Genomic DNA, 13,442 nt, shown 5'->3' on the forward strand with positions numbered 1-13,442 from the left:
TAAGGCAGTGGTAACATCAAACCAAAACAAACAAACAAAAAAAGATTCACTGGAACAAGGAAGAACTTTGCCCTTAGAAGCTTGAAGAGAATAAGTCAAATCAACACATTGTTCAAGAGAAGTGATAAAACACAACCAATGTGTGTGTTAGTAGCTCAGTCGTGTCCAACTCTTAGTGGCCAATAAGAGCTGTTATATCATGGAAGTTCTATAAAGATTGTTGACTTGCTAATTTTCCATTTCTTTCAAGTGTACTGACAAAAATTCTAATACTGGCAATTATGCTGTAAACATAAAAAGGGTCATAATCATTATTATAAGAAAGCATTTGGGATTTGGTCCTGACTTTCCTACACTGCCCAGACATAAATACACCTCACCCTCCTGTAGGTCTCATAAGGCTTCTGGGCCAAGCCAGGTTCATTCTGATCTTTTAGAGGCCATAGAATTAAGGATGGACTTTGACAGTATCTGTCATCCAAGAGAAAAAGGTCTATGACTGGAAAGAGAGAGACTGAGATAGGTGGGAAGGGAACAGTCTTCTCTCTTGGGGACCTGGCCAGAGGTCACCACCAGGCGGTAGATAGAAGTTTTTCTCCCAATGAGGCAGAAACAAGGCAGAGAGATGAATCTTGCAAACCAGATCATTTGTTTTTATGTAACTCTTAGTATTTATTTCTCTTTTGTTACCCCAAGTTTTTGGTACCTAAAAATTTGTTTAAAAGTTACAGTTTGGTCACAGCCACACTGTGCTTTGGAAAATTAAGGAGAGGAGAATTAAGCCCACTCTTGGTCCTGAGAATTAGTGGAGGAGGAATGTCTGATGGGGATGAACGTGGTGACAATACCATACTAAGAAATCCCTAAGTGGAAGGGGAGTCTTGGGAACAAATGTTTGCCATAAAACCTGGCTGTCCCTCCCCAAGGCACAGATTCTTCCTTCACTGCTAAGCTTTGGTGGATCATGCTTCGACTGACCAAGGGGTCTTGCAGGTTCCTTTACATACACAGGAAGGAAGATGGGCAAAGGATGGCTGATAAGTCCAGAACTACAGGAAAGTCAGTTTCAAACCTAAAATGCTATCACAACAATGACAAATCCTCAGCGTGAGATACTGACAGGTTAAACTGCTGAAGGAACATCAACCCATTCATACTGTACTTGTGTGTGTTATACTTAGGCAGCTATTTTTATATTCTGAATTTAGTATGTGCATTTGGAGGTGACATTTATCAATTTTTTAGCTTTTAAATTAAGAAGCGTGTTGAATAGGGACAAATCCCAGGATGTCCTAATTCAAGAGTACTAAATTTCTCAGCTTAAATTCTTTCATTAAGTGTCTGCAGTGTTGCTTATGAAAAAAGCTGGCTGTGATTCCTAAAACCAAGCTGGAGTTCAAGCCTGGTAGGAGTTTTGTTTATGGGGACAGAGAGGAAGCCAAAGTGAAACAGAGATATGAGATGAGAATTTAGATTAAAAAGTTACTTTCCTAAAAAAACAAGGGTGACCCCAAAACCACCACAACCCTTGTCTATCGACACCATGACACTGAAGCTCTTAGACATACAGCTTGGGCCAGAACTCAAACTTTTCAGAAAGCCATAGACTCACACACAAATCTATAAATTTGTCTGTCCTTAACAAGCATAAAACAACAACCTTCCCAAGAGCAGATAAGAGTAACTATCATGGTATTTTGGTCCTAGTAATCCTTGTTGATGACTATGTTATATGATTAATGATAGTTTCCATGGAGGGAATAGGTTGATAAAAAAAAAAAAGTCTACAAAACGAACTTCTGTATTTTGGCTGTAAAGTTATGAATGATAGTTATTCTAAAATAAAAGGTAGAACCTTACCGTCCTCTCCCCCATCTCAAAACACACCCAACATATTAAAAAAAAAAAAAATCACCAGTTGAAAGAGCAAAAACTTTTTTAAAATCAAAAAGATGTATAACTTAGAACTGCAATACTCAAAATAAGTCATCAAAAACAATGTTAATCCCATTGACACAATGCCCCTCTATGTCAAGTATATGACATTATTGCTTGTACGTTGAGATTATTTTTCCTGTTCATAATGAATTTGCACTGACACATCTACATACTTTCTAGGGGCCCTTTGCACATTGGCATGAACCACAATGCACATTTTTCAAGTGGTTTCTAGGGTAGCACCACGAGATAAGATGACCTTAGCCAGGTGGAGCAGGAACTGTATCAGTGGCCAGGGCTCTATTAACATGAAGCTCCATCAGCTGAGCTCATCGAGAGTGCTCACCTGTGCTGATGATGCAGTGAGCAAGGGTGGAGCAAGCCAGCCATCTCCTGTGCCTGTCAAGTCCCTCTTTCAGGCTGCATCAGAGCACTTGGCATCATTCTTACCTTAATTCATGTTTAAACATTATTTGTTAGCAGGTGATGTTATTTTTCTTTTTTTCCTTGAAGCATAAATGGAATAGCCATTGATATTCCACTTGGGGTGGCTGAATAGGCTGGTAAACAGAAATTTAGGACTAAAATCATTTGTTGTTACAGCTGGAAGGAATTGAGGCCAATATCAACACTCTGCAGATGAGAAAACTGCAGCGTGGAGAGGTTAAGTCCCTTGCCCAAGGTCACGGAGTTATTAAGTGTTGGAGCTGGGGCTAGAATTACATCTTCCATCCTTGAACTGGTCTCCACAGTGAAGGCTTCAGGACTTCACACTGGTATGTGGAGGAAAGAGTTGCAAGGGTAGGAAGAAAGACCTTTGATGTCCCAAATGACTCAAAAGTTCTTTTACAAAGTGAATTTTGTTGGCATGACTGGGAGCACTGCCCTGGCAAGTCTCTTTCTGTCTGACCTCCTCCACACAGACCCAAACTGGGTCCAAAGGAGTTCAATGCTCTGGCTGCCTTGAGGGTCTAGGCAGGTGCAGGGAAGCCTCTCTGAAGCTCAGGCCAAGACAACTACACATACACCCAGGGTGGTGAGGCTCTAGTGCCCAATCACACTTGGTGCCTGGCTGTGAATCTCAGGCAGTGGTTGACCAACTGATAGCGATATCAACATTTAAAAATACTTAACAACCAAACAACTGTATCAGCACACACAGCAGTCCTGGAGTCAGTCCTGCATATGTCCATTTCAGATGAAATACTCTGAGAAACACTCTGCTTATAAGTTTCCCAAGAGGTAAATGCAACACAATATGCTGTTGCATGGAACATCGCCCGAAGTATGGGATGTGCGCAAAGGACTTGAGGCCCAGGGTAGATCATGATATGCTGGCCCAAATTCACCCCAACCTCTCACATACAGAACCCCTGCCACCACTCCACAGTCCCTTATACACACACACAGAAAGCAAACATCAGAAGCAGTTTTGAAAGGATGTCACAGAAGGACATGAGCCCAGGGTGTATGTGTATATGAGTGACTGGCATGTGAGTTTCCTTGTCCTCTCTTCCCCTCAACTACCTCCCTCATCCACTAAATAGATTTGGGCCCTGGGAATGGCTGTATCTATCAGATCATCTTTTCATCTAGTCAAGAACAAGCAATGAAGTCAAAAGACACTGTCTATAAAATGTGCTTTGGCCTGGATTTGCAAGAAGAGCGCTTTGGACTTTCCCAGCACTCACTCAATTACTGAACCTTTTTTCATTGAGCTTTTGTGTTTTCTGGACAGAATCCAAGAGAAAGATATTATCATAGTGGGGTTAAACAAGGCCACTGTGGTCTGAGTGACCGACAGTAACACCCTAGCTTCAGAAAGGTACCTGTTTTTCAGGATGGCGTGATCATCATTAGGCAAGAATCTTGCAAGCCATCTTTTACCAGGAGGCTATCAAGATCACAGAAGGCAATACCGGTTTGCTCAGTGACAAGCTGTTTCCTAATCAAGTTTTCTTACACTCAGAACGACGGAAACATTTTCAAAGGTATTATTCTCGGCAGGTTTCCAGTAATTCAACATTTCCAGACTTATCCAAATGGCTTCTGAAATATTTTCTGTTTGTGGAGAGCAGCTTTCAGGATGAGGTAATTAAAAGAAACCTATCAATTTGAGATTTTTTTTTCCATGAGTAAATAATGTTGACATACTGTTCAAATAAACCCACAATTTACTGCAATCTGTTTTTAGACAAACCCTCCACTTTAACCTCCAAGTGGGAAAAACGGAGAGACTTTCCTCTTCTCGTTTAATCAAGAACATATGTTCAAAGATAATACCGGAGGCTTATTCTGGGAAGCGTTCTGCTCTTCCTCTGACAGCGACGCAGTGAGCTCACGAGGCAGCCTCCACACATAATGAAAGCTAACGCCACCATAAATCTCCCGGCCCGCGGAGGTCACTTCAGAAAGATCGCCCACTGCTCAAATAAGCACCGGCTACGCGGAGGCGCACTCGGGGTGAAAAACACCAACTGTGATAAACACCAGCAGGTATGCACCGGACCGAGGCAACCCAGGCAGCCAGGAAAGAAAGGAGCCAGGGACAGAGCAGGTGTGTGTGCTGCGTGTTTACACACGACCTCACCAGCCCCGTGTGTTCTTTCTGAGCAGGAATGAGCAAGTTCACCAGAGAGGAGCTGCTTCCCCCCTTAGGAGGAGAGCTCGGGAGACACCAATTTTCATTAAACCTTAAAGTATACACAGTGGCAGGAGGCCAAGACAGCCTTCAAAAGTGAAGCTTTTAAAAACATCTGTTAGGGGTTTTGAGATCCTACGGAGAGAGAGCAAGGGAGCTAGAGAGAATTCAGAGGCCAGTGCTTTTCATTTCCAGACTGTGAGTCATAAAAAAAGAGTGCGTAAATCTGGCTGGCCAGAATACGCTGACCCAAGTCTGGGTTTACTAACACCTGAAGTACATTTCATGGGAATTAGGTTTAAATATCAACCTGATCATGAAGCTTGAAAGGCTTTTCTCCCATCTCAGGATGCCAGGAGCCCTCTGGAACCTGGAATGGCATTTTCTGACAGCAAAGGTTTACTGTAGCATAAAAGAAATTATGGAGATTTCCCCACTAGGCATAAGGATGTGATCACCATAGGCACCTGTGGCACAAGCAGGCTACCCACCAATATCTTTTAAACACCAAATTATGAACTATTAGGCCACTGCTTCACGGCTTCCGCGAATGTAAAACCTTGACAAATTCCCAAATAAAAGCCATAAAACCAATCATTTTTAAACCTGCATGAGTGACACCAGAAAAATTAGAGCAGTGTGGCAGGTCACTGTGAAATAAAGCTGCCATAAAGAAGCTTATGATGCTGTCATGGAAAAGGCAATTAGAAGGTTACTTCCTCTCGGGTCTAAGATTGGTTCTTCCTCCAGCCCCCTGCCTGCCACCTCCCTGCTACAAAATGGATCAGTCTATAATAAGTAGTGGTTATATATCATAAGGAAGCAATTCCTTTTAGTTGTTCCACTATAAAAAAGCATCCAGATTTAGAACTTGACAGGAACCAGTATCACCTGCCCCTGAGAGCCGATAGAAAGTCTGTGTGTCATTCAGCCAGCATGGAGTCCGGGTGTTTTAAAAGCTTTAATTTGAAGGGGATAAAAACCTGGGTGTTAAGCAATTTGGCTGTGGATATTTAATGTATCGACCACACTACAGAATTGGGGCTCCCTATTTAAAATGAGAAACTGAAAATTTACAGGCTCTGTAGGCAAGATGTAAGTAAATATTGGATGGTGAGCAGAAATCAGCCGAGAACCTGCAGAAACACCATTAGAAAGACTAATGACATGTTCAGCAGTGGCCTTAAATAAATACAACGTTATCATTTGCAGGTGTGTAAAAACAAGTCTGGCTTTTAATTAGCCAAAGCCATGTCTCCCAGCATTTAGGTAAAGAAAGCAATGGCCCAGGAAGCCATGGACCAGGGAGGCTGAGGTACTCAAGTCACTCAATCGTGTCTGACTCTTTGCAACCCCATGGACTGCAGCAGGCCAGGCCTCCCTGTCCATCACCAACTCTTGGAGTTTACTCAAACTTATGTCCATTGAGTCGGTGATGCCATCCAACCATCTCATCCTCCGTCTTCCCCTTACTCCTCCTCAGCCTCCTTTGCCCCAAGGTACATGACTTGCAATGACAGCATCAAGATTGGAACCCATCTCCTGCTCTCTCACTTCCACTCTAACACATCTGTGGGAGGCAGAATACTATACCCCAGAGATGTCTACCTCCTAATCTGCAGAATCTGTAAATATGGAACCCTACGTGGTAAAAGAGACTTTGCAGATATGATTAAGTTTTGAGTGGAGAGATAATCCAGTGTTATCCAGGTGGCCCAAAATAATCACAAGGGTCCTTAAGTGAATGAGGGAGCAAGAGAGTGAGGGCTAGAGTCTGTCAGAGAAGTCATGCTGCTGGCTTTGATGGAAAGAGAGATCACAGGCTAAGGAATACAGGCGGTCTCTAAAAGCTGGAAAAGGCAAGGAAATAGCTTCTTTCCTAGGCTCCTCCAGCAGGAAAATCTCCGGAGTTCTAAACCACACATTATTACAGCAGCAAAAGGAAACCAATACTACACTCTAGATGGGTGTTGCATTTCCCATTCTATTTTGATCTACTTGAAGTAACACCATTATTTCAGTGGTGGTCAAAGCCTTTATAAAAACCAAAAGGAATCCCTCCCCAACTCCCTTTAGTCTTTAGCACCTCTGCTCTCCTTTCAGAGCCTCTCTCTGGCTCCCTTTTCTGTATTTTCTTTACCATGTAAAATACTGCTAAAAGGAAAGCTTTTTTCTAGTTGTTGACTGACCCATCTTGAGAAATTAGTCCAGTTCAGTCACTCAATCGTCTCTTTGCGACCCCATGGACTGCAGCAGGCCAGGCCTCCCTGTCCATCACCAACTCCCAGAGTTTACTCAAACTTATGTCCATCAAGTCGGTGATGTCATCCAACCATCTCATCCTCTGTCTTCCCCTTACTCCTCCTGCCTTTAATCTTTCCCAGCATCAGGGTCTTTTCAAATGACTCAGCTCTTCGCATCAGGTGGCCAAAGTATTGGAGTTTCAGCTTCAGCATCAGTCCTTCCAATGAACAGTCAGGACTGATTTCCTTTAGGATGGACTGGTTGGATCTCCTTGCAAATTAGAAAATATTTGGCAGGAATTTAATATGTTACAGTTCATCAACTATTTCCAATCTATTAGAATACTCTATTTGAGTATGTTTTCTCGTCCTATCACGGCTGCCCCCTGTAAAACCTACAAGACTCAAAATGAAGTTAATCTCTAAGGGTGGAACTTTGGGTTCCTGGTTTGGATTAACCTTTACCAGAGTGTCTCAAGTCAGAGTGGAGACACGGGCTGTGGGGTCAGAGAGACCTTGATTTGATTCTCTGATTCACCACTTATTAGTGATGTGACCTTTGGGAAAGTATCAAGCCTTGCTTTATCTCTAAAATGGAGAACTTGATAATCACCTTGCTCCATACTGAGAAACTGAGATTCTGTGCTTTTTAAAGTGTTCAGCACAGTGCACTCCATGAGTAGTGGTGGCAGTAGGAGTAATAAAGATACTTGGCACAGTGATACCTGTTATCTCCCCAATTCCAAGGTAGTACAAAGCTCATTCAAATCCTGTGGAACAAGAAGTTTCCGTTTCTGGTATTGTGAAGAGACACCTACCCACTGTGGAACAGCAGCAAGTATTTACACATAACCAGCTGTGTATTAATATTTTCTTCTCAGATACTGGGAATTCTCTGGGCAAACAAGTCACCAAAAAAAGTTTACTTCCCTGTCCAAAAGAAGTTCATAGGTTAGTAGGGAGCAGATATAAAACATAATTACTGGACTTCGCTGGCGGCTCAGTGGATGAGAACCCGCCTGCCAGTGTAGGGGACATGGGTTCAATCCCTGGCCCAGGAAGATTTCACTTGCCATCCAGCAACTAGGCCCGTGCACCAGAACTACTGAGCCTGTGCTCTAGAGCCCACAGGCCACAACTACTGAAGCCCGCGTGCCTAGCACCTGTGCTCCACAACGAGACCCCACCTCCACGGAAAGCCCACACACCGCAACTAGAAAAAGCCGTGCAAAGCAATGAGGACCCAGCACAGTCAAAAAAAAAAAAAACCCACAATTACTGGTATTATCCCTCTGCATTGAAGACTTATGTACAATGAAGGGTGGTAGGAGGATCCAAGAGAACAAAATCTTCCCAAGGGAACCAAGAACAGGGTCCTGGAGATGACTTTTGAGTGGGGTCCTGAAGGATGACTAGAAGTTTGCCATACAGAAAATAGAGAAGGAATTTATTGAGCAAAGAAAAATGTGCATAAAAATAATGAAGTAAAAGAATATCAATAGGAAACATCTTCTAAGCATAACTACAATACTGAAACAACTGGAACAAATTAAATCCAGTTCAACAAGTTAAATCTGCAGCCACTTGCTCTGAATCATCAACAAACTTTCTCTGGATCTGCTACAAAGTGATTTCAGGGTCACACTAAACACTTCATTCTTCCTTGACGAAAAAACGGTGCCTTGGGAATTCACTGATGGGCACAATACTATCAATATTCATCAGGTCATATGCACTGGCCCCGAGATAACAATCTAGAATCCCAGTGTATGAATTCATACTTAATCAATACTGCCTTATATGAATAGAAGATTTTTTTTTCACATTCCAAATCATTTTAGTAGGATGCTAAGAAAAATCAATAACTTATTAAATGCCAGTTGCCTCATTACAACAAACTATTAATCACTTTTTGTTGCTATCATACTGGGGTCACAGATCTGACTTTATTATGTACTGGGGTACCTGTTCATGTTTATTCCAATCACTGGAAGAAATGATGCACAGAACAACTGCACACTGCAGCCAAGATGGGGCTACAATAGGACTCCCAATGCATTGTTGAAGAAAAAAAAAATCTCAGTTCCCAATGCATTATTGAAGAAAAAAAAATCTCAGTTAAGGAAAAAATGCTATTAACTTCAGCTGAAACTGCTGAAAATTAATTGCCAGGAGTAAGAGAGACTTAATAACAATTTCTTGAAATATCTCCAACACCTGAAATCCTCTATCATCCTTGCAACACCAAGAAATAGTTATATTAATCTCGTTTTAAGATGACCCCTTTTTAGCCACTTGAAAGTACACAATATACATATGTGTTTTGTGAAATGGAAAAGTGAGATCCTCTCAACCGTAGTGTTAAGTATTATACATTTCTCAGCAAATGCGAACATCTTATCGTATTTCACTGAATTGTTAGGGGGCTTATTTCCCTAGGGATGGTTAACTTTTTAATCTTATTGAACACAAATGTTAAGTTGCCTCCTCCATTGCCATTCTGCCATCATTTTCTCAGGAATATACAGAAAAATTTGAACTATATGCTTATGAATTTATGAATACAATACTCCTATTACTAATGGAAATGTCCATTTACTTAAATAAAGTCATCTTTATGTGAATTAAACTTGAGAAACACTGGGTTAAAATAATCTTACAAAATTATATAAGATACAGGTACTTTGCAGTAATCTTTTGAGTAACATTTAAGAAATTGTGGCATTTCTTAAGAAACTATGATCATGAAACCCAAATAACAGAAAACAGTCATTTTATTTGGAAGTGATTAGTTTTTGCACAAATATTTTATCCAAGAGCATCCACATCTGTCTTCCCTACATGCTGCATGGTATGGTAGAAAGACAGACACTCCATATATGAGTTCTGAATTTGAATCTTGTCTACCCACTCTCAAATTTAGACTTGGTCACTTGACGTCTCTAAGTCAGTATTCTCAGAGATGAAATGGGATAAGTAATGTTTTACCCACCCACCTCACTGAATTATTGTTATGATCAAATGAAATCACATGAGTAAAAGAATCTTAGAATATCTGTGACCCCAATTGGTAAGCCTTAGTGTGGCATTGCAATAAAAGAAACCCAGCAACTTAAAGTTATTCTGATATTTTCTTGTACCTCTTCAAGGGCATTAAAAGAGGTCTATTTTATTATTCACAGCACTATTTTGTAAAGTCCCTTTACACATCTCTCCAGTTCTCTCATACTCCATGGTTGTTTTGAGCCTCTTGCTCTATAAACTTCTCACTCTCAACTCTTCCCCCAACAACTTTCCAATAGGTAGGAATCAAGGCTTGTCTATGCCCCAAACCCCTGTGAACCACCCCTCCTCAAGCTGTTCATCAGATTCATCATTTCAGCCTCTTTGCCCTCCTGCCACCCAGCCATTCCCCAGATTCTTCACAGGAAAGCCTAGGGGAGAACCCAGCAGGCAGGAACCTCCCACACAATACTCCTGTCCCCGGTGACAGGCATGGGGTGAAGAGAGGGGATGGTGAATATTTAAAATGACTTTTATCTGTTTCAGCATACTAATGTTTTTACCCTAGTGTTTTTGACACATATTAGTTTATTGCTTTTTACATTTTAGCTAAGGCAATTATTTTCAAACTAAGGAAAGCAAATCACAAGGAAGTGACCCCACAGTTGATCTGGGTTCCAGAACTGGTCAAGACTAGGAAGAAAGTGGGCTTCGTTTCTTTCTATCTACAGAGCCATGGTTCTCAAAGTGTGTTTCAAGACATTCCTAAAGAGGCTTCTGAAAAATAAACCCAAGGCCAAATTTCAACAGGGAAATGTTGCATTCTGTCTCCCTTCAGGGAGGCCCACAACTGAGAGAAGTCCTGAGGGAAAGAAATCCATTCACTAAAAACACATTAAATGTGAAAAGCAAAAATTTAGAATATTACGGACAGCATCTTTACAACCTTTGGGTAGAGAAATACTTCTTAAATTAGACCCTGGAAGCACAACTGTAGCAGAAGATTAATAAATCCATCTGTATTAAAATGTAAAACTTCTCTTCATGAAAGATACCTTTAAGAAAGTAAAAACACAGATAGGGAGAAGAAATTTACAAACATATAATTAAGAATTCCAATGAAGAATGCAGAACGAATTCCTACAAATTCATAAGGAAAAAACAATTTAATTAGAAACCAAGCAAGAACATAGACAGCATTTATAGAAGATGAAACTGAAATGACCAATAAACATGAAAAGATGATTAAACTCACAAGAGAAATGAGAACGGTAATCAAAATGAAATAGGCAGAAAAAAAAAAGTTAAGTCTGACATTACCAAGTGTTGATGAGGATACACAGCAATGAACTTAAAAGTCTGGAGTGAATAAAAATTGTAACCATCACTTTGGTTGGTTTATCCTACAAAGTTGAAGTGCCAACTCTCATATCCAGTACATTCTATTCTTAGATATGTACCCTAGAGAAATTCTTGTGCACGTGCCCCAGGAACCATGTTCAAGAAAGTTTGTAACTCCACTGTTTGTAACAGTAAACCACTGTAGCCAACATGATATCTATAAAAAAGAGAGCGGTAAAATTGTGGGATATTCATAGAACAGATAATAACAATGAAAATGAGTACAGTTGTGCATATCAATGCCTGTAAAAGCCAGGAACATAGTTGAAAGAAGAGCATATCTCAGAAAAATGTCTACAGTATGCTATTGATATAAAGATAATTCAAAAGCATATAAATTTTTAACTACATATACATATAGTTGAACCAGATGAAAAGCAAAACTCAAACACAAAATTCAGAAAACTGGTTACATTGGGAGAGAGGAGGACACAATCAGATACAGGCACCCAGGTGGATTGATGGGATTGCTAATATTGCATTTATTAAGATGGCTTTTTATTGCTACTCACAGGAGGGCATGACAACCCACTCCAGTACTCTTGCCTGGAGAATCCCATGGACAAAGGAGCCTGGTGGGCTACAGTTCACAGGGTCTCATAGAGCTGGACACGACTAAAGCAACTTAGCATACACGCACACATATGTTTTTATATAGATTTCTGTTATGCATGAAAGTTATTAACACATACATACATTTAAAATTTTAATTTTAACTTGTTTAATTCAGTCTCTCACAAGCATTATCCATGTAATCCTTTTATCTCCTCACATATACTAACACCCTGTTGAGATCAGTTTGGGAAACACTGCTCTAGGTCTTAGAAACCTCTCTTTTTTGGCAAAGAAATTTCCTTCAGCTAAATTTCATGGCCATTTACTCCAGCAGGGCCTGGATGCAGCCACAGATGCAGAGTTCCCCCAAGTTGAAGAGTCCCAGGATATTTTTACTCATGCCCTTGTAAGCACATGTGAACTGTGTGTATCCCTCTTACCTTGGATTTAAAAAGCATTTGTCATGGAAGTAGCAGGTTGTCTGTTGATCTGTACAAAAGTAACTAACGTTCAACTCTTCCGTGTCCTTAGAGTCCACTTGCTCTCTCCAAGCTGTCCAGACACCCCCAGCAGGAGAAATGACACTCCAAGCTGAGTGAGATGCAGACTCTCATAAGAATGAAAGTTACTCTGGAGAGCTCCACATTCTGGGGTTTGCCACACAAGTAACCAGTCAGAGGCACCATTTTCAGAGGCAGTTCCTCTCTGCAGCTGATGCCTAAATAATCTTCAAATATAAGTAGATCCTGCTGGGCTATTGAAGTTCACACGTTGGTGAACTCATTGAGACATTCTTTACAGCTGGCTGCGTTGCTGAGAGCCTGATGTTTTCCTCCCCCACGCTTGTGCTGATAAAGGCCTTTTGAATTGGGGTGATTGTAGCAACATTAAACTCTGAGCCTTGACCATTGGATGCTAGTCCCTCATTAGTATCAGGTGTAATGAGGTCGGGCTAAGAAGGGATTGTGTGGTATTAAACTGAGTTGGTATTGATTTGTTACTAATGGTGGAGCAGCCTACTATACTTTAAACCTCTGGTTTCAAAGGATATTTCATTTTTGCTGACTTTGTCTTCTGTTGTGAAGATTGATTTCAGCATAATGATCCATCACCTGAGGAAATTCACTCTGCTGCTCCTAAACTCCTATCTTGCAACTATACCTTTCATATTCCACAAGTACCCTAGTTCTCAGCAGCCCTGCTCACGGCGCCCACACAGCTCCCTGCTATTTGCTACAGCTCTTGCTTTTCCATCTCTCACACCTCCTGCTTTCAGACTCTGCCTTACTCTCTCCTTACAAGGGATGCCATGAAGATGCTGGGCTCTCACTGCTTTTTTTTTTCCTTTGCTTCTTCTAGAAACCTTCTCACTTATGCAGTTTCTAGCTGAACGCATTCATCTATCATCATATAAGGTGAAAACATAGGGCAGCATGTGCTGAAGCAGAACCAACATGGTAATGGCAAATTTGTTTTCCCAAAGTGTTAAATCCTCACCACACTGACTTTACATATGGGATGGCATTCTAAGGGTATGTGTGTGTGCTCAGTCGCTCAGTCATATCCAACTCTTTTGTGACTCACATGAACTGTAAACTGCCATGTTCCTCTTGCCATGGGATTTCCCAGGCAAGAACACTGGAGTAGATTGCCATTTCCTT

The 13,442-nt window shown here is 41.1% G+C and overlaps 1 protein-coding gene across 13 annotated transcripts in view; it reads right to left on the bottom strand.

The window, feature by feature from the left end:
• Positions 1-12,527, bottom strand: part of JADE1 (jade family PHD finger 1) — a 299,180-nt gene extending 286,653 nt beyond the window's left edge. For 5 of the 13 annotated variants that reach the window (XM_086346719.1, XM_086346723.1, XM_086346730.1 and 2 more), the window contains exon 1: positions 12,222-12,524. In XM_086346719.1, the coding sequence (XP_086202845.1) occupies positions 12,222-12,239 (18 nt within the window). In that variant the 5' untranslated portion in view covers positions 12,240-12,524. Of the gene's footprint in view, positions 1-12,221 lie in introns of all 13 variants that reach the window. The other 8 variants (XM_086346728.1, XM_086346734.1, XM_086346727.1 and 5 more) reach the window with 3 other exon arrangements.
• Positions 12,528-13,442: the final 915 nt, after the last annotated feature.

The sequence above is a fragment of the Bos grunniens genome, chromosome 17 (genome assembly GCF_055505025.1).
Source record: "Bos grunniens cultivar Pamir isolate PY7600 chromosome 17, Bosgru_T2T1.0, whole genome shotgun sequence".
NCBI lineage: Eukaryota > Metazoa > Chordata > Mammalia > Artiodactyla > Bovidae > Bos > Bos grunniens.